The sequence below is a fragment of the Dermochelys coriacea genome, chromosome 21, assembly GCF_009764565.3.
Source record: "Dermochelys coriacea isolate rDerCor1 chromosome 21, rDerCor1.pri.v4, whole genome shotgun sequence".
NCBI classification, from domain to species: Eukaryota; Metazoa; Chordata; order Testudines; family Dermochelyidae; genus Dermochelys; species Dermochelys coriacea.
In genome coordinates this window covers 5,639,748-5,667,455 of record NC_050088.1, presented here as the reverse complement: position 1 = coordinate 5,667,455, position 27,708 = coordinate 5,639,748, and the positions used below count along the sequence as shown (strand labels likewise).

The 27,708-nt window shown below is 42.9% G+C and overlaps 1 protein-coding gene across 4 annotated transcripts; it reads right to left on the bottom strand.

Annotated features, from left to right (window-relative positions):
- Positions 1–760: 760 nt before the first annotated feature.
- EIF2D (eukaryotic translation initiation factor 2D) lies at positions 761–27,708 on the bottom strand. Of its 4 annotated transcripts, none has more exons than XM_043500674.1 (15): positions 27,035–27,707; positions 23,738–23,928; positions 22,838–22,921; positions 17,732–17,822; positions 15,405–15,512; positions 12,117–12,400; positions 9,303–9,420; positions 8,279–8,324; positions 7,124–7,227; positions 5,639–5,797; positions 4,866–4,955; positions 4,440–4,535; positions 3,792–3,912; positions 2,928–3,102; positions 761–2,844 (listed from the first exon to the last, which is right to left on the bottom strand). In XM_043500674.1, the coding sequence occupies exons 1-15, from the start codon at positions 27,088–27,090 to the stop codon at positions 2,747–2,749; spliced, it is 1,821 nt and encodes a 606-aa protein (XP_043356609.1). In that variant the 5' UTR covers positions 27,091–27,707; the 3' UTR covers positions 761–2,746. The 4 variants fall into 4 exon arrangements, with proteins under 4 accessions (XP_043356609.1, XP_038235463.1, XP_038235465.1 ...); XM_038379535.2 differs by having other exon boundaries at positions 761–2,821; positions 27,035–27,706; XM_038379537.2 differs by lacking the exon at positions 2,928–3,102 and having other exon boundaries at positions 761–2,821; positions 27,035–27,708.

Genomic DNA, 27,708 nt, shown 5'->3' with positions numbered 1-27,708 from the left:
CACCCTGCCACGTGTGGTGCTGAGAGCTGGGAGAATGCAACAAGAATGTCATTACACACTGCCTCCATTCTTTCTCAGAGAAACAGCTTAGCCTTTTACGGATGGATATTTTGCTGCAGTTGGAGACAACACAGCTACGGCTATTAATCCAGTCCTAGCTCCTGGTTAAAGGACTCCAACTTAAAAATTACACTTCAGTCTGGAAAGCTTTAATCTAAGGTGTTACTTTTAACAGGTTATTGTTCCAGTGTTTCCTCTGAGTGCATTGAATTAAGCACTTTGTGTGTAGTCAGGTTTCAGAGTAGCAGCCGTGTTAGTCTGTATTCTCAAAAAGAAAAGGAGTACTTGTGGCACCTTAGAGACTAACAAATTTATTAGAGCATAAGCTTTCATGAGCTACAGCTCACTTCATCGGAAAGCTCACGAAAGCTTATGCTCTAATAAATTTGTTAGTCTCTAAGGTGCCACAAGTACTCCTTTTCTTTGTGTGTAGTCAGTTTCACTCTTTCCCTTGTCTGCATAGATCCTTCGCACAGCAACAAAGGGATGTGTGAAAAGAAAGGAAACCTGATGATAAAGCCGTGGAAAGGGGTAGGTGCAGATAGAACACCTGAAATGACTTTAAACTGATAACCTGAGTTGAAAGCATTCCTTGAAACTTGTTATATGGTGAAATGATTCCATTTCAGAGGTCCGGGTCTACTAGATGCAAAGTGATGACAAAAGGCAATTTTAAGAGTCTCAGATTTACCTCAGTGCCTTTTTTTTAAGTGTGAAATCTTTACTGTAAAGCTAATGAGGATCATGAGTTGGGAAGGGCTTTTCTGAAAGGCCTCGGTCACTTTTCCCCCCTGCCTGTTCTCTGAAGTACTGTAGGGATGAGGCTGATTTGAGGGGGTGGGAGGAGGGGAAGAAGGAATTGTCAATTTCCCCCCAGGGTGACCATATGCTTGGGGTTTTTTTTTTTCAGTTTTATATCTAAGTATGTTTTAAATGGGAGAAAGTGACTGCACTGCTTAGCAAGCCCTCCACTGTGTAGAGATGCCACTTTGTATCACAGCTGGTAGCTTTTCTTAGCTGGTAGCATAGACAGGTTTGATAATAGGGCTGCAGGGCAGGGAAAGCCACCTAGCTGTACTGTATTCCTTACCCAGGTGACCTTTAACAACCATGAGGTAGCAGAGACAGAAATCAGGAAATCACAGGCTTTGTGGGTGTTTGCCCATTTGTAAAATGGGGAGAGTACTTACTGATCTCATAAGTACACTGTGAGGTCAATAAGTAATTAGTGCTTTAGGCCTTGAAAGCATGTACAAATATTGACTGAGCAGAAAGAAGCACACTTTAAAATGTCATTGGTTCTGAGAAGCAAGATCTAGATTTTTTTAAATTTCATCTCATCTTGCTGGCTAGAAGTTTCATGGGTGTTTTTACTGATTTTTTTTTTCTTCAGTGACCATCCCACCCTCTGGACCCCTAGCATGTCTTTAATGTTTTGTAGAAGGCATGGCTTCTAATGCAATTACAGTGAATGCTGCTGAAAACCTCCTGCAAGAAGGGGGCGAGGGGCTGTTTTTGTTTTGGTTGGCAATGGGGCATTTAAAGAGAAACCTTGAAACTGTGATGCAAAAGCACAGTCAATGACCTGTGCCAAAGGCACAAGCTTTAGATATTAGCAAAGGCCCCCTTCCTTCAGATGGGCAAAATACTGCTGGCAGTGCCTTTGGTTAGTATTGTGTTGCCTAGTGTACATGTGAATTTTTTTTGTCAGCTGTACAACATGTAAATTGTGTATAGAATGGAATAGTAAAGCTTCTGTGGCACAGTGGAATGCATTTTTGCAATGCTGTAATTTATTTTTACTACTCCCTGTTAATTCTGTGGTATTTTTAAAAAATTTCTGAAACAGTTGGTTCAGATGTAGACAGTGTAAGAGAAAGATAATAAAACAATCGATGAAGAATTGTGTCTGTTTTATTTAAAGTTGTCTGGTGCCCCTGCGTGGTGGTCAGTGTTTGAAGGGGATCTGAGTGTAAGGTCATTAGTGTTTATAAAACATGTTACACTTTTTCCCTTATTGAAGTTAATCAGCTGTCTATAAAAGACTACACCCCAATTGATCCTGCAATGGAGGTTATGCCTGTATGTAACTCACTGCAAGAGCAGATCCTTAAAATAAACAGTCCCCTTTTGTATTTACACCAAATTAGTTGCAGGAGTAGGGTCCAATATGGTTTTTACACTGTCAAAGCTCAATGAAGGGGGGAAAACAATCCTAGTTTATTTTTCACAACTAGTGTGTGGCATTAGAAGCCCCTGGAAAGATTATTTTCAAAGGGAAGCAGACAACTGAAAACATTTGCTTTTAAACTTCAAGAGGTATGAATTCTAGGCCATGATGTGCTGGAATAGGCTTTGTTTAGTTGTTAAACTACTTTCATAAAATAAAAAGCATGGTAACATATATGCAGTCATGCAAAGTCAGCATGTTAAAGATTAGTTTACAAGCTAGCAATTTGGTAATCCATTGGAACGCTTTAGTGAAATATCTGGAAGAGGACATTTGAATTTTTATTGAAAAAAAATTTGAACTGCTAAAGCAATTACATTCTTTGGATGAAATCCTGGGCTCATGAAAGTCAACAGCAAAACTCCTATTGACTTAAATGGGACCAGGATTTCACCGCACAGCTGTAGGCAGAACTGGTTATAAATAATGAGATTTGAATACTTCTTACACTAGACGTTATTTACTTCTTCCGGCTAAGCTTTGGAGCCTTCTCCAGCCCTTGAATGTATTTCCGATGTAGCTGGTATTCCTCTGCAATATAACCAAGAGTCCAACTTAAGTACATCCCAGAGCTAGGTTTTATAATCCAAACATTTACCTTTTATAACTGACACAGTCCATGTCGGCTTAAACTCACCGAGCAGCAACTTGGCAAGATGGTTGATTTGATTGCCTTGGATCTGGACCTGAACTCTGTCCTTTGCCCCAGGTAGTGTGTTAATAGTGGCGCTGGCCTGTACTCTTTGCTGGAGAGTGTTGGCAACTAATTGCGGATCTAGGCCATACAGTTCAAGATTCTTAATAATGGTCACCTGTGGATTTTAGCCATTGTCACAAGAAGATTTTCACTTTGTGGATTATTTACCACCACCTACTTAAGAACAGCAGTCATGACCCTATCCTGCTTTTCTGATTAGAACTGGGCATTAAGAGTTTCCCCATTAGTGTCACACAATAGGCTCATACACAAAATCTGATGGATTCAGTACAATCTGTTCTAATTTATAACCCTGGTCCACCTTTTATTTATTTATTATTTATTTACACACACACACACACACACACACTACGAAAAGCATAGCTGGAGGCAAAATTTCAATCATTTGTTTGCATTTAAACACAATGTGATGTGCTTGACATTCCAGGGTCTTTAGAAAACATGCTTGATAATTACTGTGCCAGTGCTATGTTAAGAATTTTAACATCTTTAACACACTCTAATCCTCAGACCTCTAACCTGCAGGATTGAGGGACAGCCGGTGCTCATTAGCACAGAACTACACCAGAGTCCTGTGCCAAGTTGTAGCCATTTCCCAACTGCCCAGGCTATTGTGACCTACCCTCCACTTCTCCTTGACAAAGGGCAAGACTGGCTATGCAGAAGCCGCAAACTCCAGCAGGGTCTGTCCTAAAAGTGCTGAACACCTCCAGGATGGACTAAGATCCAAAGAGGTGTTAATCGGCCATACCTCTTCCCTATCATCTCTCTCTCTGCCTTTACCTTTTTATTTGATGATCTCTGTGCTATGGTTATGTCAATGGGATCAAGGTTTCCTTTCCTCACAATAGGTTCATGTCCAAAAAATGTCACCTGGTGGTAAGGCTGCAGTTGTTCCAGACACCTGAGAAAGGTATGGCTTGAGTTTAGTTTGTCAGATACAGCAGGATAGGCAATATCTTTTTATTAAAGCTGGGATTCCACAGATATGTAGACCATAGGAGTGATCAAGTATCTCAAAGTTCTGAGCACGTATATGAGAAGGGTTTTAAATATAAGTTTAAAGATGTGTTAGAGGATAGGTTTATATTTTAGGTGTATGTACATACAGATTGTGTATACAGAACTAGGTTCTGTTAGACTTGCCTTGTGAATGCTTATCAGAAAAATTATCCCTTTAAGTATTACATTTCTATATTATTAGTCATTTGCAAGGTGGCAAGAAAAAGAATGGAACTTGCACTTTCTTAGTATCTACTAACTCATTAGAAATTGAAGATTTATTTGTAGGTATTTTTAGGTTGACAATAAGGAAGCCACTGCCTATTTCACAGCTTAGAGTTAGACATGGCTTTGCATCATGTAGTAGTCTAGTTAAATGCTAACTCTGAATCTTTGCAAATGTTAAAGCAGAGTCAGGAAATAAGTCACCTGCTCAGGAGATCATCCCATTTGAGCTTTGAGATCTCATCTTGCTCCCATTTATCCAACAGGCAGTCGCACAAGATTGGATTCACCTTTACAAAGCTGTAATAAAACAAGCCAATTAGATGCGAGCCTGCCCTATCTCTTCCCAGAGATGTGGAAATACCGCTATGTTCTCAGCCCAGCATGCCACCATTTGTGATCATTTCCATGACCTGCTCACGACTAATGGATTTGTTTCAGCTCTCTTAAAGCTGGCGACCAATTAATTTAAAAGCTACACTGGCCTTCACACAAGTCCAGTGCACTTGTGCTGTAGTTTGGTAAATTGGTCAGTGTAACATGTTAATTTTTTTAATACATTAACTTTTTGCACTGCACTCAGCTTGACTAGTGAAAATAGATGCACAAATAAGATTCACTTCTACTCACTTCTTGTTTGTTTCATCAACCAACTCATTAGTCTTTACATAGCTGATGATAATATTTCTCACATCACTGCCAGAAAGGATGTTGCCTTTCCTAGAGAAGGAGGAAATCATTAGTATGTTGCATAAAGAAATCAGATGTTCTGAAAACAGTATTAACATTTGGTACTTCTAGAGTAGCTTGCATCCTGAGGATCAGCAGCGGCCACCAAAGGCTGTTTAAATTACAGCAGCATACTGCTCCAGCCCTGAAGCAGGGGGGCACAACCATGTATTAAATCACCTCTGCTGCCCCCTGCTGGGCTGAAAGTTGTGTGGCACTACAGCACCGAATCTCACCCCTGACAGTAATAAGGCAGCTGTTTAACAGCACATGACAATTCTTCTCCTAAACTGCTGTGTAGTAGGGTAGAACATGCTGTATCCCCTTGAAAATTCAAAGGGAACTGATGTAAAGGGACTGTAAATACCCAGTCTGGATTTTGGCCAGGTCACCTGAGTTATCACACCTCTCCTGGTAAACAGTGCTAAGGGATTCTCTGGTGACAAAGCATTAGGGCCTCAATTCCTCTCATCCAGACTATGTCCCCACCCAACAGCCAAGCGCTCCTAGCAGCATGCTCTGACATTGCTTCAATACTGACAGAGGGAAGGTGCTGACAACTCAACTATACCCACTCCCTTTAGCACGTGGCGTAAGTCTTCCCTCTACATCTCCTATTTCAATGCTGGTTTAGCAGGACAATGATGGTTTTATCCGATCTTCCTCACACTTACTTGTGTCCTGACTCCTGGAAAAGTGGAGCCATTTTGGTTGAGACGCCATAGAGTGGTATGATTTCAGGAGCATGGTACTGCTGATCTCCGTCTCCACATTTACTCTCTGGGGCCGTTGACACAGCAGAGAATGCTTCATGGACAACGAATGACTTAATGCTGAAATGCAATAGAAAAAACAGCAGAGGGAGCTCAGTTTCACAATAGTTTCCTGGGTGAGGAAGTATGGGTGACTGTTTAGCTCTTCCATTAGGCTCCAGCTTCTCAGCAGTGCAATAGTCCTCCCACAACAGACACTCTGGCCCACACCCTCTCTCCCCTTTCCTGTGTACACACTGCAACTGACCACTGGTGCAGGCCTGGCTGATGCACCTGATCCTAGGGTGGCAGATTTTAAGAACCAGCAGCAATGGTCAGGATTTGCTTTGCACAAGGATCCTGACTTGCCTTGCTGATACCAAGCACAGCTCCTCAATCTATGCTTGGGTTCTAGACTCCAGAACTGTTTCCCAGTTTCTTGAAACAGACACTGTTTTAAAGAGAGCCAAAGTGGCTTCAGGTACTAACCTGCCCCTCAATCCCAATTTTGTGGGGTTTACAATTTTTTTTTTCAAATTTCTCCCCCCTTCTTCTGTATGAAAGATACCCCCCCCATACACACACGTGAAAGTGACTGTCCATGAATTGCTACCAAACACCCAAAGTGTACTGAAGAGGTAGGAACTCTTTCCTCTAATCTCTTGCTATAAAAGTTTTAGGGAGTACTCCTAGCAACATCTGTCTGTGATTAAGAACATCCATATTGACAAGAATACCAGCACAGCTGAAGTGCTGCAATCCCCTTCAACAGAATCCCTCCTAGGTAAAAATAAAACCTCCGAGACACAAGTGTGGCATTTTGAAGTGAATGGTGGTCATACAGGCAACTGGGAAGTGGCCAGTTTTGAAAGAGTAGGACAGAACAAGTGAGTCCAGGAGACACATCAGGTGCAAGTGCTGAATTTCAGTCTGCTAAATCAATATGTCAAGGCTCAGCTTATCAGAGCTCTGTTCTTGCTTTCCAGCATCAGAGACTGCAGCCCTGAAGCCTGCACTTGGAGGTAAAGAGATTTGGTGAGTTGCAGGTTTGGTCTGTCTGCGGGTCGCACCTCTGGGGTTTTAGACCCCTAAACAGGGCAGGTGAGACATCTGTTAGTTAGCATCTCTAGGAGGAGCATAAGCCTTGAACCCTGGGTCTTCAATCAGAACAGTTTACCCACCTCTTGGGTGTAATGTGGCAGCTATTTTACAGTGTACGAGACCCCTACATAACAGTTCAGGACCAGTGAAGAATATCATGGCCATTTAAATGGGGAATTGAGGTAGACAGACTACCTGAGGTGAAATTTGGTTGACATCCCTAACTCAGATGAAAAAATGCAGGGAGATCTTGTTAAATGACATTTTACATCTCTACCAACTTCAGTGCAGTTAGTAACAACTTACTCGGAGTGTTTCCAGTCTATATGCACAATACTCTCCACCCCTCTGTTCAGCTCCTTCACTTGGACAATCTTCTGCTGTTGCATGTACTGCAGGAACTTGGAGAGCTGAAGGGGAAACATCAGGCAGAAATAATGGAAAAAAGTCAGGTACTCTGCCAGCGAACCCAAGCCATCCAGTCCCTGCTTTGGGATCTGCACGATCATCTCAGTAAGTCACAAAACCAACTCCTCTGCTCCATAAATATAACCACCCCTGGTGGTACTTTGTATGCTCAGTGCAGTCTAGTGTTGAGAGCAAGACACAAGGGTTCCATTACTAGCTCTGCAACTGATTTGTGTTGTGTCCTTCTTTGGGCCTCCTACTACTCCCAGCTTACAACATTTTAATTCCTAGCTCTAGCCTATGAGAGATGAGCTGCTAAAATCACGTTAGCACCAAAGAGGAAAACAGCAGGATGGTAATCAGAGTATCCCAGGGGGGAAGGATCAGCTGGCAGTTAAGGCACTGGAGAGGGACTCCGGAGATCCGGGTTCAAATTCCCAGCTCTGTGACAGATTCTGTGTGACACCATGGGCCAATCGCCACTTTTGTGCCTCAGATAATGATCCTTTCTAAGGGCTTGTCTACACTTGAAATGCTTCAGCAGGACAGCTGCAGCGCTTCAGTGTAAACACGGCTTATGCCGACTGGCATCGGTAATCCCACTCCCCGAGAGGCAGTGGCTAGGTCAACAAAATAATTCTTCCATCAACCTGGAGATATCTACGCTGAGGATTATGTCAGTTTAGCTACGCCACTCAGGTGTGGATTTTTCACCCTTCTGAGAAACAGTCATACTGAATTTTCTAGTCTAGATCAAGCCTAAATTCTTTGGGGACTATCTCCTAGTCTGTGTATGGACAGTGCCTAGCAAAATGGATTCCCAGTTTTGATTGGTGTTCCCCTAACACAAAACAGTATAGACAGAGCTAGCAATATTTGATGGACCCAGACAAATGATTTCAGGACAAGTTAGTCTACCAAGGTGAGACTGAACAAGTGATGAGAGAAAAGAATACAATCCATGTCTTTGGGAAGGGCTTCTTTACAAGGGGGCCTAAGAACTTTACCACATTTAAAAAAAATAAAATAAATGTAAATATAAAGAAATCTCACCTTCTTGTAGCTTGATTTTTTTAGGTCTAATTGTTGTCCTTCTGGGCTATAAACAGAGTAAACAATTAACCCTTTAAGTTACAACAAATAGCTGGAACCAAGGAAAAATATTTGGCAAGATTAACGACAAATGCAGTTTTCAAGAATATCTGTACTAAAAGCTTCTTAGTGGTGTGAATATGAATTACTCATGGGAAAGTGGATTTAAACGTATTTTGAGAAATAATGGAGTCGGTTTTGTAATAGACATTCGAGTGTGTTAGGCATAAGACAGAGGGCATGTCTGTAATATACAGTGGTTTCCTAACTTTTTTCTGCCAAGGACTCGTTGCCATCTGACTAACCTTCCCAAACCCCTTTCAGTTTTTAGACATAAGTTTCATGTTCTTATTTTTTCTATTAGGTGAGTTTATTTCAAAAATATATATAGTTTTAAAATAATAGACTCTCACAGGAACCAGAAGTAAACAGTCTACAGTTATTACATTCCCCCTATTTTCACAAACTACAATTTGTGGTGTAGTCCTGAATGAGCACTACCAGAATGCCCCCACTGGTGTGACCCGTCATACACGGTGCGTGCAAGGTCATGGTGCACAAACTATGCCATTTTGAGAACAAAATGGCATCCTCCATGGAGCAGAAGTGCCGAACACTGTTCTGACCCCACTGCAGTATTCCTCAAGGGACCCGCCCCGCAGAACCCCAGGGGGCCAGAAATCCCACTCTGGGAACCACTGATAGTGTATTTAACTTGAATTAATTGCCAATGGCCATTTGAAGAACGAAACTGAGGGAGACAATCCTGGAACAAACACTTGCAGAGTCCAGGGTAGGATGTATAAACTTGTTAGCCAACTTGAGTTGATTGGCAATCAAATAAATTGAACTCTTGTGTAAACATACACCATAAACACCTGAATTACATGAAAGGCAGCAGCTTCATCCTAAATCTCTCACTGTCCCACAGCAATTTCATTTAAACCCACAATGCAAACCCAAGGATGGTCTTCTTACCACATACCAGCATGAGAACATATGGTTGCGCAGGAAAGTGCTGGTCAGTAGCGGGAGCTCTGACTTCTTCACTTTACATTTTAAGGCATGAAAAAAACATTGATGCAGTAACTCATCCATTCGCTCTGTAGAAACACAAATATTTCTCATGGGCCTCTGTGCAGAAAGGCAGAGCGCTCTCACAAGAATGAGGTCTCATTTATTTTTGTATTGATTCCTCTGAGTTTGCACCTTACAATGTTAAATCATTTTGATGTATGCACTACATTCAACTAGGGTGAACAGATGTCCCGATTTTATAGGGAAAGTCCCGATATTTGGGAATTTTTCTTATATAGGCACCTATTATCCCCTACCCCTGTCCTGATTTTTCACACTTTCTATCTGGTCACCCTCCGTTCAACACATCTAAACAGCAAGACTGGGAGCCAGGATCTTGTACATTCTAATCCTAGTGTTGATACCATCTCTCCGCTGTGGCCTTGGGATAGTCACTTAACCTCCCTTGTGCCCAACGTTTCCCCATCTATAAAATAAGGATAATAGTGTTCACCTCCTACTCTTCCCCTCTCCAGGGTTTTATCTAGAGTAAAGTAGGAAGATTAACAGTCTAAGAGTTGTTATGAAGTGGAACTGAGTCCAGTTACATAAATCTGTTTTAAATACAATTCCCTTTAAATACCATAGGCCAAATTCTGACTTTTTTGCCATGCTTATTGCTTAGCCCTACTACAGGCAATGAAACAGGGAGCCACTTCTCAGACTTCACTCAGGTGGGTTGTTTTCCCTCTGTGAATTTGGGCACACAGAGCCTGCAATCCTTTGAAAAGCCCTTTCCCAAAGTGGTTTGTTTGCAGTGCACTTTCTGTGGGGAGTTTATATACATATATCATTTCTACAGAATGCTGCTTCTAGTTTAAGATTCTGAAAATGGCACTCCCGCCTAACAAGGAATTTATGTTTTGAGCCCAGAAAGGGACACTTTTATTGTAAGAAGTGCTCCAGAAAAGCCCCACATCAGGGCAACTTTTGCTCAGGGGAAACAGCTTTTACAAATATGGACCTTTGGGCTGAAATTCTCAGTTAAAAAAAAAACACTAAGTGTACAGTCACAGAGAAGTTTTTCCTTCGTAACGGGATACTGGAATCGCTTACATTTGAGACCAGCTTGGCTGAAAAATTAATAGCTCCCACTCTAGTCCCATCTTGGGCTCCCCTTATCTACCCAAGAGGTAGGTGTGTCTCTCTTTATCACACACACACTTTGGCAACATTTGTGAAGCTTGTCATGCCAAAAAAAAAAAAAAAAAAAAAACCTTCACTGAATTGAATATTTTATCTATACCATGTCATGAACTACAGTACATGAACACTAAATTTTCTGCACTATGCCAGAGGGTGCTTTCTAAAGCACACCATCACCCAGGGTATCCTTTGAGCATAGAATCTTTGGCGCTGCTCCCACAACAATTTCATTGAGCCTAATTCATAAATCTCTCAAAGTGCTTTACAAAGATGAGTATCATTATCTCCATTATACAGAGGGGAAATGGAGGTGCAAGGAGAAGTGAATTGCCCACAGTCATGTAGAAGGTGAGTGGCAGAGCCAGGAATAGAATCCACATTTCCTCTCAATTCAATGCCCTAATCACTTCAATGCATCTCATCACACAAGCGGAACCAAAAGAGGGAAGTTTTGGTACTGAATTGAAAGACCATCACGGTTGCCAGCTCCAGCAGCTTCAGGCAAAACAGTTCCATAGAACCCAGACCACACAACATGCCGAGAACCTTCACCTCACTGAAGTCGAGGAGAATTCAGCCCACCGAGACGTGATCAGCAGCTAAGGCATGAGGTTGCTACTCAATTGCTGCCTGCCCATCAACTACCAGGCAAATCCCTGGGACAGCCAAGAGACTGAACATAAGAACAGCCATACTGGGTCAGACCAAAGGTCCATCGAGCCCAGCGTCCATCTTCCGACAGTGCCAATGCCAGGTGCTTCAGAGGGAATGAGTAGAACAGGTAATAATCATGCGATCCATCCCGTCGCCCACTCCCAGCTTCTGGCAAACAGGCTAGGGACACTATCCCCAGCTAACAGCCACTGATGGACCTATTCTCCATGAATTTATCCACTTCTTTTTTTGAATTCTGTTATAGTCTTGGCCTTCACAACATCCTCTAGCAAAGAGTTTCACAGTTGACTGTGCGTTGTGTGAAAAAATACTTCCTTTCGTTTGTTTTAAACCTGCCTATTCATTTCATTTGGTGACCCCAGTTCTTGTGTTATGAGAGTAAACCCTGCCTTATTTACTTTCTCCACAGCAGTCATGATTTTCTAGACCTCTATCACCTCCCCCCTTAGTCGTCTTTTTTCCAATCTGAAAAGTCCAAGTCTTACTAATCTCTCCTCATATGGAAGCCGTTCCATACCCCTAACGATTTCTGTTATCCTTTCCTGAACCTTTTCCCGTTCTAATATATCTTTCTGGAGATGGGGCGACCACATCTGCATGCAGTATTCATGGAATAGTCTGAGGAAAGGGAGGTGTTTATAGGTCAGCAAGGAGCCACATTATGCACGCAATGATTTCTGCGTGAACGCCCTGGCTCACAGCAGTTACTACGGGGCTTTTCAAAGGATTGCAGGCTCCGTGTCCCTCTGTTGTTCAAGAACTGGGCAGCTGTGCTCAGTGCGAGCTGAAGTATATGTAAGGCTTGCTATGGCTAGCCAAGTAACAGGAACACATGGGAATCTAATACAGAAGTGACAACTACATAGACATACAACTTCGTTTCATATTCATGCTGTAGTACCTTGTGGAGTTCTGCCATCTTCTGTTTCTGGCTGAACCTCGGCGATATCTTCAGCCATTTCTGCAGCTCCAGTCTCACCGGGTTCCTCCTCCATCAGCCTTGCACAGCCATCTCCCTCCTGCAGGTTCAAATTGCCAATGTCCATTTGTAGCGACGGAGCAATGGAGAGGTTGCTGTCAGGCTCCCGTCCCTCGTCTTTGTCATCATCATCCGTGGTTTCTAGCTCCGCAGGCTCTGCTACCAAGGGAGCTATTGTGGGTGGGTAAGACTTGTCTCCAAATCCCCTTTAAAAATAATAAAAAGCATAAAGCAGCTTTATTGATGGTTCTTTACTCTCTTCATACAGGATGGTCCCCATATAGCTGTGAAGCATCCTGTGCCGAAAAGCCTGGCCAGTCCCAGCTAACTGTTACAAAATCACGGACCGAGAAAATACAGATCCATCTAGTGATGAAGAATCCACCACATTCCTAGGTAAGTAAGTTTTCCCATGGTTAATTATCCTTGCTGTAAGAAGTTTGCACCTTATTTCTAGTCTGAATTTGACTTCTAGCCATTGGGGCTCATTATGCCTTTGTCTGCTAAATTAGAGTCCTATTTTCAGAAATCTCCTCCCCACATAGGTACTGTACTTCTAGATTCATCAAGCCACTTCTTATCCTTCTTTTCCATAAGCTAAGTAGGCTGAACTCCTTAAGCCTCTCACTATAAGGCGGGTTTTTGGTGTTTTGCAGCTACTGGCCATCCCAAAAGCAGGCCGCTCAGGATCCCAGGCCCACTGAGAAGTAACTTGCCACTGCCAAGCCTACAGCACATCATGTTATTGCTGTCCCCAAATGACTCCATTTTGATTTTTAAAACCCCTTGTGGTGAAACTGGTGCCCATGATAAGCACCAGTTTGGTTAATCCAGGAGGCCCGAGTCCTTTTTTTATCCACACAACAGGAATAACACAATCAGCAGCAGTGCAAACTTCTCCCACACCATGCCTTAACTCTAATAGATGGCTTTGTTCTACCAGAGCCAAGAGGGCTGTGGAGTCTCCATGGCTCATTCAGGTCTGGGCCTCCAACCTATACCTGCAAACAAGGAGGGCGGCTAGTGCCAGGTGGGATGATGGTTTTGTGACATGAGTACTTGAACATCAGGGACTGGATTGAGACACACCCACGTCCAATTCATTTCACGTAGGCCAAAGAGCCATCCAAATGGCACTACATTTTGACCCCAGCTGACCTCAGGCCATGAACCTCTGAAAACTGACAGGCTCTTGCAGGGTCCTAATGAAGGAACACACTCAATGTACCTCTCTGTGGACACCAGTAAGAGTGAAAGCTACAGTAACCTCCTTCCGCAGAACACAAGTTTTATAAGATAACAGGCTGGGGTGGTCGTTACTGAAAGTCCCAGCAGAGGGCGTTCTCTAGGGAAAATGGGAGTCAAGATTTGGATATACCTTTTCTTTAAATGAAAATCAGCGCACACTTAATGCAGAGCAAAAAGGTACTAAATTAAGGCAGAGTAACAATAATGGGCCAAATTATTCATGATGCAACTCCATTAAGCCTAAAGAAGTTTCACTGGAGATTTAGTTCCAATATCTTATGTTTACGTACACATGCACATAAAAGGACACAAGGGTAAACCCCTTCTCTGACAAGAAGTAGATGTTAAAATTCCCACAGCACATGGAGCAGACCAGACGTCTATTGTTAAGGGGTCATCCAAAATATGCCCCCAAAGATATCAAATTATGTATCTACACTGACTCTGCTGGGATCTAAACCTCCTGTACTAACTTAGATGGAACAAAAAAGAAAAGGAGGACTTGTGGCACCTTAGAGACTAACAAATTTATTTCAGCATAAGCTTTTGTGAGCTACAGCTCACTTCATCGGATGCCTGAGATGGAACAAATGGGCCCAAAGAGTCTAAGATGTTAACATGACCCAGTCACTAACATTAAACACTGTTAAATGAGGTTCAGGATTTGGTATACGGAAACCTTAGATTGATTAGTACCACGGCAAACACACCATTAAGAATTCTTTTACTCAAGATACAGAAAATAAGGAAAACTAAGTTAAAGTGTTTGAAATGTTTATTAAAGAAGGCTCTAATTTTAAACAATATCCCTTGTTCCCTTTCCCTGGAGAAAGGTTTTTTTTTTTTTGAGGGGGGGGGAGAATCCCCTCTGTTTGACAATCTCTTAAATGCTATTCAAGATGGTAGCAACTGTCCCTTTGTGGAAATGAGAAGAAGTTAGTTGAGATGGGTTGCTGCTATTAAAACCAATTCTTGTTTCCTAGAAGACAAAACAAAACGCACACACAAAAAAGGGCAGAAAAAACAGTAGCACAGATAGAAAATGCAGCTTCTGTCTCTGGTGTTGTTTCTCACTTGCAACCTCACTACTGGAAAAACACAGGTCCAGCACCTGGCCTTACCAGCTACTCCAAATCCTGGCAAACCTGTACCAGCATTGGGCTGTTTAAGGCATTGCTTTTAGCTGTATCTTTTTGGACATAAACTTACAGCAGTGTTGCAAAACATGCAGTCTTGGCTGGCTAAACCAGGCTCTTATTAGACAGAAGGAAAAAAGGAGTAGGATAGAAAAGAGAAGAAATACAGTAGGGAAGGAAAAGGACACATTTTGCAAGGAGGTGGCCAAGTTTTGCAACCCAGGTGGTATTCAGAAATGAACTGGTGCCAGTGGAGGTGGCAATGGTCACCTGACTCCCTCTCTGGGCCAGTCTGGTCAGAACATCTCTCAGGGTTAGAAATGAGGTGGTCGGAAGTCCCAAGAGATGGTGGGGGTGGCAGCCAAGAGGGTGAAGCTTGCTCCAGTAGCCAATTTATTCTACCCCATGTCTATCCCTTTAAAGACCCCAAAAAGGGAGTGGCGGGTGGAATAGCCCATCCCTTCATTATGTCGTCCACCAATTACGCATAGTTTCTGATACCACAATTCTGGCTCATTGGTTTTTTTGGTTTTAGCTTTTCTTGTTTATCAGGCATGATCTTAACACTGTCCTGGTTTATATCCATAGCCCTTTAGTCTGAACCAATTCAGTCTGCCTGCTTGCTTTTGCACCTTTTCCTGTCAACATGTGTGGTTATAGGTTATTGTGGCATTCCAGGAACTCTCTCTCAGCTCTTACAGCCGAGCTCAAAGTTAGGGTAAATTTGTAGGGCCAATTACTACAACAAGTTCCAGGCAGTATTTCAGACCCGGTACTCACTCAACTCATTTTCTAAGACACACTGTACCCTTCTCTGCATACTCACCATAAGTGGTCTGTGTAAGCATGCAGCACGGTAAAGCCCTTCCCTTTCATTCCGGCAGCCAGCATCTCTGCAGTGGGCATGGTAGCAACTCCTACTGCTACTGGGGCTCTGAGAAAACAGTATCAGAATGGGAAATAGCAAAGTTTTCACGCTACCTGGAACACATGACTCTCAAGCCACCGTAGCACATTAACTTTCTTTTGCAATATCCTTGATAATGGAGGCTAATTACTATTCTATGATAGTTTTACCCTGAATCTGTTCTTTACACTCTGCAATTTCAAGGCTTCGGGACATCATCTAGTTTCACCCACTCCCCTCTAGTATGCAAGGTCTTCTCCCAATACTACCTCACATGAATTGTCACTGGATAGCCACCCTTTCTTTTTTCAGAGTAGCAGCCATGTTAGTCTGTATTCGCAAAAAGCAAAGGAGTACTTGTGGCACCTTAGAGACTAACAAATTTATTTGAGCATAAGCTTTCGTGAGCTACATGCATCCGATGAAATGAGCTGTAGCTCACGAAAGCTTATGCTCAAATAAATTTGTTAGTCTCTAAGGTGCCACCCTTTCTTAACATACTTTTCTCTCTGCCAGAAGCTGGGATTGGACAACAGGGGAGGTATCACTCAAAAGTTGCCCTGATCTATTCATTCCCTTTGAATCATCTGGTACCAGCCACTGTCAGAAGCAGGGTGGATAAAAATCAATGATATTTTAAAAATACAAAAAAAAATTGGATTGTTTTGATCAAATGCTTTTTGAGGAAAAACTATCTAAAGATAGTTTTAGTTAAGATCCATCATGAGATATCTTTGAGCTATAACGTAATAGGGATTATAAATTCTACTTCTATAGTATGAGACAATATATTCATGTAATGTTTAAGAAAAGTTTTGTAAATGAGTTCCAATAGTTCATAGATTAGGGAACCAATCTTATGGGGTTCCAGGGGGTTCTGTATAGATTAATCTTTCTATCTATGCAATGGGACTCAGTGCTCAGTCTAGAAGATACCATCAGAGATGCCTAGTTTTGCAGTTCTCAAACTGTGGGTTTGTGTCTCCAGAGATAACATGCCCGTTAACAGCAAAAATGGTGGTGGTTTTTTTTTTTAAAAAAAAAAAGATTTCGTTTAACTATTTTAGTTTAAAAACAATTTTAACAAAAACAAACCTGATTTTAAAAAACTTGAAAGTTTAACTAAATTCAAACATTCATATGCTTGTTTTGTTAAAATATCACGTTTGCTGTTGAATACATAATGTTGTTTTAGTTAAATAAAACAATTCAAATGTCTGTCTGGTGATGTTCTCCTCCTAACACAGCATGGCAAGAAAATCTTCCAAATATTAATGATTAACCTGTTGAACTGGAGATAGTTCACCTCCCAATGACTTCATAAATATCTGCTACAATTACCTTTGGTAAATGAATTAACCAATCATTCATTTTCTGATATAGCTGTAAAACTCATCTGAAAAGTTTTCAAAATAGATCACTTTAAAAATTTATAGTGCATTTAAAATTTATAGTATAGTTATAAAAACGAAACCTACATCTGTCTCTGAGTTGTGAAGAATATGTATTAAGGTTAGAACAACTAACAAGAATGCACTTTCACGTAGAAATCCATGATTAAATTGAATCTTCCAAAAGCTTCTAATTTGATTTAAATCAAATCCACTCTGGTCAGAAGACAGGATACCAGGTTAAATAGACCATTGGTCTGACCCACAATGGCCATTCTTATGTACTGGGTAAGCCAGCTACTTACCTGCCTTTCTCCTTAGGAGGAGACTAATTTACAGGGTTGCAAAGAGCAGTCAAAACAACATTTGGAAAAAAAGCTTTGAATTTACAGGGTTTAGGCATTCTTTTAAATTTGTAAAAGTTATCTGCTTTCACAAAACAATCAAACAAACCCACCCCAACAACACTGGTAAATTCTGTGGTCCTTGCCCCCCATACTTCAGAGAGCAAATTAGCCCATGTCCAAGAGAAAAAATGGAGCAGAATTTCATTGTTTTGTTAAAAATGATCATATTTAAAAACACAACCATCAACATTAAAGAAAAATCTTGTATTTATTTGAACGTTGTGCATTTTATGATTCAAAACCATCCAATTTGCAAAATTTTCCACCAAAAGCGAAATCTGTAGGATACTAATGATTATGCCACAGCAAAATTGCAAATATTTTTTTGCATAATTTCCCAGAATCCGAGCCTGCCTTCGTATTTTGTTTCTCCTAATCCCTCTCAAAATCCTCACATAAAAATACAACTTTTCTTCCTTCACTGTAAGAAACCATAGATAAATTGTACCTGTTTCCCACCAGGGTGATGGCACAGAGAGTGCCTTGCTGTACCTGAGGAAGACCACAAGATGGCACCATAACTCCTGGCAGCATTAGATCTGAGATAAAACAATAAAGAGCTATTAGCATCCGCTCTGCTTTAAAGAACAGTTGCAAGCCAGCGACGAACCAGCTACCTCTTCTGCCTCCAGCCATTCTGTTATTCAGCAAAAATACAACCCTGGCAACAGCCAAGCACATGCCAGGTAAAACACAATCTCCTGCATGCCTGCTATCTAGTTAAAAATACTTTCCAGTTTCCTTCCAGAAGTGGGTGGGATAACCGTCCTGATTCAGGGGGGTACTGAGTCACCCTCATGTCCCAAAGGACACAAGACACACAGCTGAGCGTCTGTACAGCAACTTAGAGACTAACAAATTTATTAGAGCATAAGCTTTCGTGAGCTACAGCTCACTTCATCGGATGCATTCGATGAAGTGAGCTGTAGCTCACGAAAGCTTATGCTCTAATAAATTTGTTAGTCTCTAAGGTGCCACAAGTACTCCTTTTCTTTTTGCGAATACAGACTAACAGGGCTGCTACTCTGAAAACTGTAAGGAGAGTGATCACTTAAGATAAGCCATCACCAGCAGCAGGGGGGGGGAAAAAGGAGGAAAACCTTTCATGGTGACAAGCAAGGTAGGCTATTTCCAGCAGTTAACAAGAATATCTGATGAACAGTGGGGGTTGGGTGGGAGGGAGAAATAACATGGGGAAAAAGTTTTACTTTGTGTAATGACTCATCCATTCCCAGGCTCTATTCAAGCCTAAATTAATTGTATCCAGTTTGCAAATTAATTCCAATTCAGCAGTCTCTCGTTGGAGTCTGTTTTTGAAGCTTTTTTGTTGAAGGGTAGCCACTCTTAGGTCTGTAATCGAGTGACCGGAGAGATTGAAGTGTTCTCCAACTGGTTTTTGAATGTTATAATTCTTGACATCTGATTTGTGTCCATTCATTCTTTTACGGCGAGACTGTCGAGTTTGACCAATGTACATGGCAGAGGGGCATTGCTGGCACATGATGGCATATATCACATTGGTAGATGCGCAGGTGAACGAGCCTCTGATAGTGTGGCTGATGTGATTAGGCCCTGTGATGGTGTCCCCTAAATAGATATGTGGACAGAGTTGGCAACAGGCTTTATTGCAAGGATAGGTTCCTGGGTTAGTGGTTCTGTTGTGTGGTGTGTGGTTGCTGGTGAGTATTTGCTTCAGATTGGGGGGCTGTCTGTAAGCAAGGACTGGCCTGTCTCCCAAGATCTGTGAGAGTGATGGCTCGTCCTTCAGGATAGGTTGTAGATCCTTGATGATGCGTTGGAGAGGTTTTAGTTGGAGGCTGAAGGTGATGGCTAGTGGCGTTCTGTTATTTTCAGAAAATACACCATCATAGGGCCTAATCACATCAGATGAATGTATCCGATGAAGTGAGCTGTAGCTCACGAAAGCTTATGCTCTAATAAATTTGTTAGTCTCTAAGGTGCCACAAGTACTCCTTTTCTTTTTTCAGATATTCTTGTTAACTGCTGGAAATAGCCTACCTTGCTTGTCACCATGAAAGGTTTTCCTCCTCCCCCTTTCCCTTCCCCCCCCCCCGCTGCTGGTGATAGCTTATCTTAAGTGATCACTCGCCTTACAGTGTGTATGATAAACTCATTGTTTCATGTTCTGTGTGTGCGTATATCAATCTCCCCTCTGTTTTTTCCACCAAATGCATCCGATGAAGTGAGCTGTAGCTCACGAAAGCTTATGCTCTAATAAATTTGTTAGTCTCTAAGGTGCCACAAGTCCTCCTTTTCTTTTTGCGAATACAGACTAACACGGCTGCTACTCTAAAACCTGTACAGCAACTGGTAATGTCAGGGTCAAAGGGACCATTTGGAGGAAGAGGTGAACTCTATGTAAAGGACCAACTGAGTAACTTGGCAATAAGTTTGTTTGCTACCAAGAGGGAAACGAGTCCTGTCCCACCTCCTCCCCCCCAAGAGGAGCCTGGTTTCTAGCAGAAGACCATGACTTCCTTCCAGCCATTTTTCTTATCTCAGGATGACATTTTCTTGTCTGATTTGTAACATTTCAGGGCAGTGTGGAAATCACGCATTTTCCTTAAAATACAGTCCTGACATATCTGTGGTATTTGCACTAAGCAGGTTGATTTTTTCAATGTCACTACAAATATCACTTCCCTTTTGTGACACATAGGAAAACAGGATTTTCAGAGAACTACAAGGTGAAATGATTTGCCCATGTTCACAAAGCACATCAGCAGAAGAGCATGAAATTAGAACCCAAGCCTCCTGACAGACTTTCCTTTTCTAACTCATTACACCACACTCCTCTAGACCCCAGGAGGCCTGCCTGCCTCCCAGGCTCCTGTCCTAACCCTTACAATGCACCAAACAATTCAGCGAAGCAATGGCAGAGGCTGTTAGAAAATCTGCCATGTGCCACCTAGCTTTAAAGCCCAGACCAAGGCAATTTTCACTGAAGTGCTTTAAAAATTGATTGGCAGGATCAACTGAAACCTAAACTAAACAAGCCAGAAGCATAAAACAAGACCTGCCAATGAATGACATGCAGCCACCACTTAGGTTACTACACTTGAAAATACTTCACCCTTTTATACACAATCTAAAGAGTAGGGATGGGGAGGACCTACAAAACCATCTTATCATCCTATTAAAATAGAAGCACCATTGACACATATGCCCAGATCTAGAAAAGGTATTTAAGTTCCTAACTTCTGTTGAAATCAATGGAAGTCAAAAGCCTAAATACCTTTGTGGATCAGGACCACAGCCTCTTACCTAAAACAATCCTGCTGACAAAGGCAAAGCTACTTTGAATCATGTGCATCACACACAGAGTATTTTCCATATGGAAGAAGATTCCCTTCCTGTAATACTTCTGAGCTGGCCCCTCACCATGGATTCAAAGGTAAAGCCCTCCACCAAAAGCTTCTAATTCTGCACACCAACTCTGCAAATGCTGCATCAAGAAAACGGGGCTCAGACACTCTACCAGGAGCCCATCCAGTACATTACTGTCAAAAGGCTTCATTCAGCCCAGTTGTTAAATTAAATTAGCCAAAGCAGGAAGGCTTTGGGCAGCTCAGCTGAGCCCATATTTTTAAAATAAGGGCATGGGCAAAGGAGAGGGAGGAATAAAGGAGGGCATTTCCAGCTAATCTTTTTCTCTTTCATCCTCCTAGTAGGTTCTAGCTTCTTCTACAAGCCAGTGCAGGCCCCTTAGTGTCCTGCTCTCCAAGGTGCAGAGATGATTGCCTAATTAGCCCCAGCTGGGCCAGCTCTGCACAGGGACACAGGGTAAACCCTCTCCTTGCCAAATACAGCATTGTACCATTCCCATCCTAGGTTACAAGGGTTGCCTTCCTCGGAAGCCTGGGATACTGGCCACCGATGGAGGCAAGGAGCAGGGCTGGATGGCTGAGTGGTCTGATCTGAGTAGACGCTTCAGGCCCCTTGCTCCGCAGCATCATGGATTTTTATACACAGACAGAAGCAAACACCTTTTTTTCCTCCCATTTGCCACTACAGCAGCTTTCATCAAATCTAACACTGCAAAATGCATCCAACCCTGGCTCCCACACAGCGACTGATTTGTGAAATTCCTGAGCAAGGGAAGGAGCCGCACAAAGGTCTCAGCGCTGCAGGATGAAGTAAGTAACATGTCAGAACATATCTAGCAAACGATAAAAGCAAAAATACCTGGATGGATGCTTAGAGCCAAATGAAGAGATAGTACAGAGTGGCACTGCCTTGGCTTTACCACAACAGTTGGCTCCCTGCTCCCAAACTCCAGGCTGCTGCAGTCTCACCCCCTTTCCAGAGGTTTCAGCATCAATATCTCTCTGCCCCTCCCCCTGCTATGATGGCTACTATCTCCAAGGCCACCCTCTCATCTTTGGCTCTGGCTTAGAAGTCAGTTGAGGCAGCCTGGTTGCCAAGGGAGACCAGTGACCTGAACCCCACTTTAATCAGCCTCCTTCTCCTACTAACAGGACCTTCTCCATGCAAACTCCGTCACTGCAGTCAGTGGCTAGACACACACCCCTCAGCTGTCTATGTCAGTGGCAGGCCACAGGACCAGGGGCTGTTGTCCACACAGGCCCCTCGGCTATAAAGCGACAGGCACCCAAAGCAGAGGGCCTCAAGTGCCACTACAGTGCTGATTCCACCTGTGGTGGGAGAAAGGCAGCCCCCTTCTAGACACACATCCCCACACACGCTGAGAAGACAGCATTCAGATTCTGATCAGGTTTAGGCTTGCGGTTTAGGTTTGAGGTCAAGCCAGGAGTAAGGTTTGGGGACACACAGCTCTCATGAGCAGTTATGAGATTTCAGCTCAGAATGGCATCTACAGTGGATTCTGGAAAACCAGACACGCTTCTGGTTTTGGAGCTGACCCACAGCCAAATCATAGGACTGAGTTCAGAGCCAAGGATTTAAACGCAACTCCCACAGGATGTGCACAATCCAAAATGTAGGGAGCGGGGAATCAGCTCTGAGATTGCAGCCGGGGCCCAGCTTTAAATACATGCACACATCGTGGCAGCTGCTTATACTGAATTCGGACAGAGAGAGACATCCCTTAAAGCAAAGCAAAATGAAAGCATCTAAATTTAGTTACCCTGTGAAACTTAATTACAACAAACGCTACAGAATGAGGAAACACATACTTCAGTGTCCCAGTTAATGGCTATTAAATCAATATCTTTCTAACCAATGTACGAAGAGCAACGACAGGCAAAATTCCAACTCTAGAGCCATCAGATGAGAAGGATCAATGCATTTGAACAGATTGACCTATATATATTATATTTAGTTCACAAACTCTATTTCTGGCTAATTGGTTTTCCTTTTTAAGGAGACCAAAACAAAAAAACCTCACACTTTCAGTGCACCCTTCTGAGTTTCTGCTTTTTTTTTTTAAATCTTAAAAATCTTGGCCTGCACTAGAAAAATGAGCTTAAAAAAAAGTACAGATTCAGAAGAATGAATTTCCCAAGGCAATGGACGCACGTATCACAAAATAATTGCGTTTTGATTCTCTTACCTGCTCCTCCTGCTAGTCTCTGTAGCACTGGGGGCCATGTTGAGAATGCTGGAAGAAGATCTGGATAGGACCACAGAGTATAAACTGTCCAAAAGAAAACAGATTTTAAAAATATGGCATTACAGATTTCTCTAGGTGTTGCTTCTCTCCATCTTCAAACTCCAGTAATACAATTACAGCAGCACACCTTTGACTGTAACTAGCCAGATTCTTCTCTCACATGGATGATCAACAAATCAGGCTGCACAGCCCAGCAGCATCAAAACAACAAGCCAGTAGATACTCCCAATGGACAAACTAAAATGCTAACATTTCAATTTCAAGCTTCCAGTAGATTTTAATAAAGGATGGACAGATGATCTATGGATATCTTAACATTGTCATCTTTAAATCAAGGATGCTTTGACCTGAATTGTTATGATAACATGGGAGAGTCACTGAGTGGGCAGAGAAAAATGATGGAACAGCATATTTTATCATGGCAATTGAGTTTTTCACGCACTGAATTCCACATAAAGAAGGTGGAACTTCATACTCATGGCAGTTGTGCCTTACAGTAAGTGGGCCAGAAAGGAAGGATGGTCCAGCAGTTAGGTCAGTAGCCTAGGATTTGGGAGATCTGGGTTTAAGTTCTTGTTCCACCCCAGACTTCCTGTGTGATCCTGGGCAAGTCATCTCTCTGTGACTCAGTTTCCTATCTGTACAATAGGGGATAATACTGCCCTACATCACAAGGGTATTGTAAGGATAAATACATTACAGAATGTGAGGCGCTTAGATACTACAGTAATGGCGTATACAAGTACCTTGAATTCATGGGCATGTACAGAAGAAACAGGAGAGTTTCATGTCTGAGAGAGAGGAGGGGTTGGGAAAGATATTCTATTTCATATCTCATACCTGTTGGAAACAGGGTTTTCTCCATTTCAAAAAGGACTGGGTTCCTGTTGTTGGCATATACTGTGACCGCATCCCCTTTGTGAGCATACAGTTTGACTACGTTGAGTTCCTCTCTGTTTGGAACAACTTCTGACAGCTGTTCACTGTTGAGGGCAGGAAAAGCTGCTGCAACATCAGTCCGCAGTTTCCTCCTGTAAAGATAAATCTGTGCTGAGCAAAAGTAAGGGTGTTTTTTTTTAATTTAATTTAATTTTTAAAGGACAGGGTACAGGCAGAGACTATTCATGTCTAAGGAGACATGGGCTCCGGTAAGATCCTAGCTATGCAGTGGTTCTCAACCGGGGTACACAGAGGTCTTCCAGGGGTAGGCTGACCAGATAGCAACTGTGAAACAACGGGACGGGGGGATAATAGGTGCCTATATAAGAAAAAGTCCCGATAAAAACGGGACATCTGGTCACCCTATCCAGTGGTACATCAACTCATTTAGATATTTGCCTCGTTGTACAAAAGGCTACATAAAAAGCACTAGCAAAGTCCTTACAAATTAACATTGCATACAGACAAAATGAAAACGAAAGCAATTTTTCAGTAACTCTGCTGTGACACTTTTGTACCTTTGTCTGAATCTGTAAGCAAGTAGTTTAAGTGAGGTGAAACTTGGGGGTACTCAAGACAAATCAGACTCCTGAAAGGGGTACAGCAGTCTGGAAAGGTTGAGAACTGCTGCGTCAGAAGCATTTAGCTATCAGTTAATTTTTTATGTCTTACCCATGTCGCTAGGCAGCGGCAGGAAGGTGGCAGACATGCAGCAGCACTGCTCTCATGACTGCAGGATCCATTCCCTCTGCTCGCCCCCCATGTCAGTTCACATTTTGCCTCCTGCTCATTCAGGCCACTTTCCATCTGCTTTGCAGGCTGAAGCCCTTCTTCAACAGTCACAAACATACAATTCTACATCAGCAAAGCTGCTAGTAAAAATGCATCTATCTGAAGATGGAGGGCCTGATTCATGATTGTCCTGAACCTTTTTGGGGTCATTTCCACCAGCACAAACTGGGAGTAAAACATGAGCAAATCAGACTGGTAGAAGTCTATACTCACTTTGCACAGGTGTAAGTGACAACACGAACGTACACGGCTTTAGTGAACTGGGACCCCAAGCCTTCTTTCGGGTAAAGGCCATTGGTTAACTTAGGCTAAGTCTTCACTGCTCAAAAGGTATGTGTTTACTGTGAGATAGCTAACTCAAGACAGGTTTCAGAGGGGTAGCTATGTTAGTCTATACGAGCAAAAACAAGGAGTTCCTCCTGTGGCACCTTAAAGACTAACAAATTTATTTGGGCATAAGCTTTGATGGGCTAAAACCCACTTCATCAGATGCATGGAGTGGAAAATATAGTAGGTAGGTATAAATATACAGAACATGAAAAGATGGGAGTTGCCTTACCAAGTGGGGGGTCAGTGCTAACGAGGCCAATTCAATTAGGGTGGATGTGGCCCATTCCCAACAGTTGACAAGAAGGTGTGAGTATCAACAAAGGGAAAATTATTTTTTCCAGTGAGCCAGCCACTCCCAGTCTTTATTCAGGCCTAATTTGATGGTGTCAAGTTTGCAAATTAATTCTAGTTCTGCCATTTCTCCTTGAAGTCGAAAATATAGTAGGTAGGTATAAATATACAGAACATGAAAAGATGGGAGTTGCCTTACCAAGTGGGGGGTCAGTGCTAACGAGGCCAATTCAATTAGGGTGGATGTGGCCCATTCCCAACAGTTGACAAGAAGGTGTGAGTATCAACAAAGGGAAAATTATTTTTTCCAGTGAGCCAGCCACTCCCAGTCTTTATTCAGGCCTAATTTGATGGTGTCAAGTTTGCAAATTAATTCTAGTTCTGCCATTTCTCCTTGAAGTCTGTTTTTGAAGGGTTTTTTTTTGTTAACGAATGGCCACCTAAGTCTGTTATTGAGCGTCCAGGGAGATTGAAGTGCTCTCCTACTGGTTTTTGAATGTTACAATTATTGATGTCTGATTTGTGTCCATTTATTCTTTTGCATAGAGACTGTCCTGTCTGGCCAATGTACATGGCAGAGGGGCATTGCTGGCACATGATGGCATATATCAGATTGGTAGATGTGCACGTGAACAAGCCCCTGATGGTGTGGCTGATGTGGTTAGGTCCTATGCTGGTGTCTAAGGCAACTCCTATCTTTTCATGTGCTATATATTTATACCTGCCTACTGTATTTTCCACTCCATGCATCTGATGAAATGGGTTATAGCCCACAAAAGTTTATGTCCAAATAAATGTTAGTCTCTAAGATGCCACAAGAACTCCTTGTTGTTTTAACTTAAGACAGTTATCTCAATGTAAAATCCTAGCAGAGACAGGGCCGCGGGGGGGGAGAGGGGGGTTAAACCTCAGTGTAGCTACTCGATGTCATCCCCAGGCTGATAAGTAATTCATGTGAAAACATTTTTTAGATTTTATTTTGCTATGAAGACATCTTCAGTTAAACACCAGTATTGACTGAATTTAGTGAACGCTACCTTTGTGCTGCAAGGCTCTTAGTGGACTTGGTTTGTATTATTACAAGAATTTAAAGTTTGTGGTCCCCGGAGAGTATGGGGACGAGGTAATATCTTTTATTAGACCAACTTCTGTAGAACTCTGTGTAAGCTCGAAAGCTTGTCTCTCCCCAACAGAAGTTGGTCCAATAAAAGATATTACCTCACCCACCCCGTGTTTCAAATATTTTACATATTAATACGTTCACTGCACCATCACACAAAATATTACAAATAGATTTCCACAGGTTAGCAGAAATACAGTAAGGGAGGTTTTCCTGCTTAAAAAAAAAAAAAAAAGCAAGCAAGCCTTCAAAATTTGCCTCACAACATGTCTCAGAAACTGCCACATGATTTAAAGCCCATCTGTTTCAGAGCTACCGTGTACCCTGTCCTTGGGTGCCTTCCACCTGGCAACGCTTGTGTGCCAACGCGACGGAAAAAGAATCCACAGCCTAGCGTCAGTTATGGGGAAGGCGAAACATTGCAGACTCCTAGGAAGGGCATTTAAAAAATAATAATAATAAACCCCCCCGTCCCCCCCCCCGCTTGTAATGCAGGATATTGCCGTCTGCTCTGCGGCAAGATGTAAAATCCGACTCGGGCCTCTTAGAAATCGCTCCTGTTCAAGGTTGTGCCAGCCCCTGACAAGGCAGCGGAAGGTAACTCATGCGAGCGACCCTAAAAATCTCAGCGTGGGCCTGGAGTGAAATTAACATAACCCACTCACCTATCAGACCCTTTGATGGCAGTGTTGGATTTCACCCTGAAGGCCTTGGAAAACATGATCCGCTCCAAAGGGGAGGCTTCACGCCCTTGGGCTCTGCCCCCAAGCCCTGGCAGGCCGAGAGGCGCGGGGCCAGCCGCGCAGGCAGGACGCTAGCAAGGCGAACGCATGAATCCAGCCCCAGGACCGCAGAGGCTGCTTCAGGGCATGGGAGCGGCCATGTTGCCGTCCGGCAGCAAAAAGAGCCCGTGTGGCAACACGCGTAGCCGCTTCCGCCCCGCTCTGCAGTGGCCCAAGCTGTCAAGGGCCCCCGCGGCGGTGGCGGATCCTGCAAACGCTCGCACGCGCGTGAGGAAGTTTGCCTGCAGAAGGGAGCCGTAGCTCAGGAAAGCTTCTGCCCAAATGCAGGCGCTAAGGTGCCACAAGTCCTCCTTTCCTTGTTGCGGATACAGGCTAACACGGCTGCTACTCTGGACCCTGCCCTCTTCTTTTTGCCTACAGAAGCGGTGCTACGGGAGCGAAGGCGGCCGCTGCCTTAAGTAAAATTACTCCCTGAGTGCAAAGAGAGTGGCGGCAGGGTTGCGTTTGCAGACACCGAAACATTTGAAAGAGGCGTCAGAGAGCTGGGGTAGCAGGGTTGAAATCAGCTTCCCTGCGTTCATTAAAACAAACAGGAA

Excerpts from the sequence above, each read along its gene's own strand:
- EIF2D (XM_043500674.1), bottom strand. The coding sequence starts at position 27,090 with ATGTTTTCCAAGGCCTTCAGGGTGAAATCCAACACTGCCATCAAAGGG. Across the intron at positions 17,823-22,837 it reads GAGACTAGCAGGAGGAGCAG|ATCTAATGCTGCCAGGAGTT; the intron begins GTAAGAGAATCA and ends GTTTTATCTCAG. Across the intron at positions 4,956-5,638 it reads TTCCAGGAGTCAGGACACAA|GAAAGGCAACATCCTTTCTG; the intron begins GTAAGTGTGAGG and ends CTCCTTCTCTAG.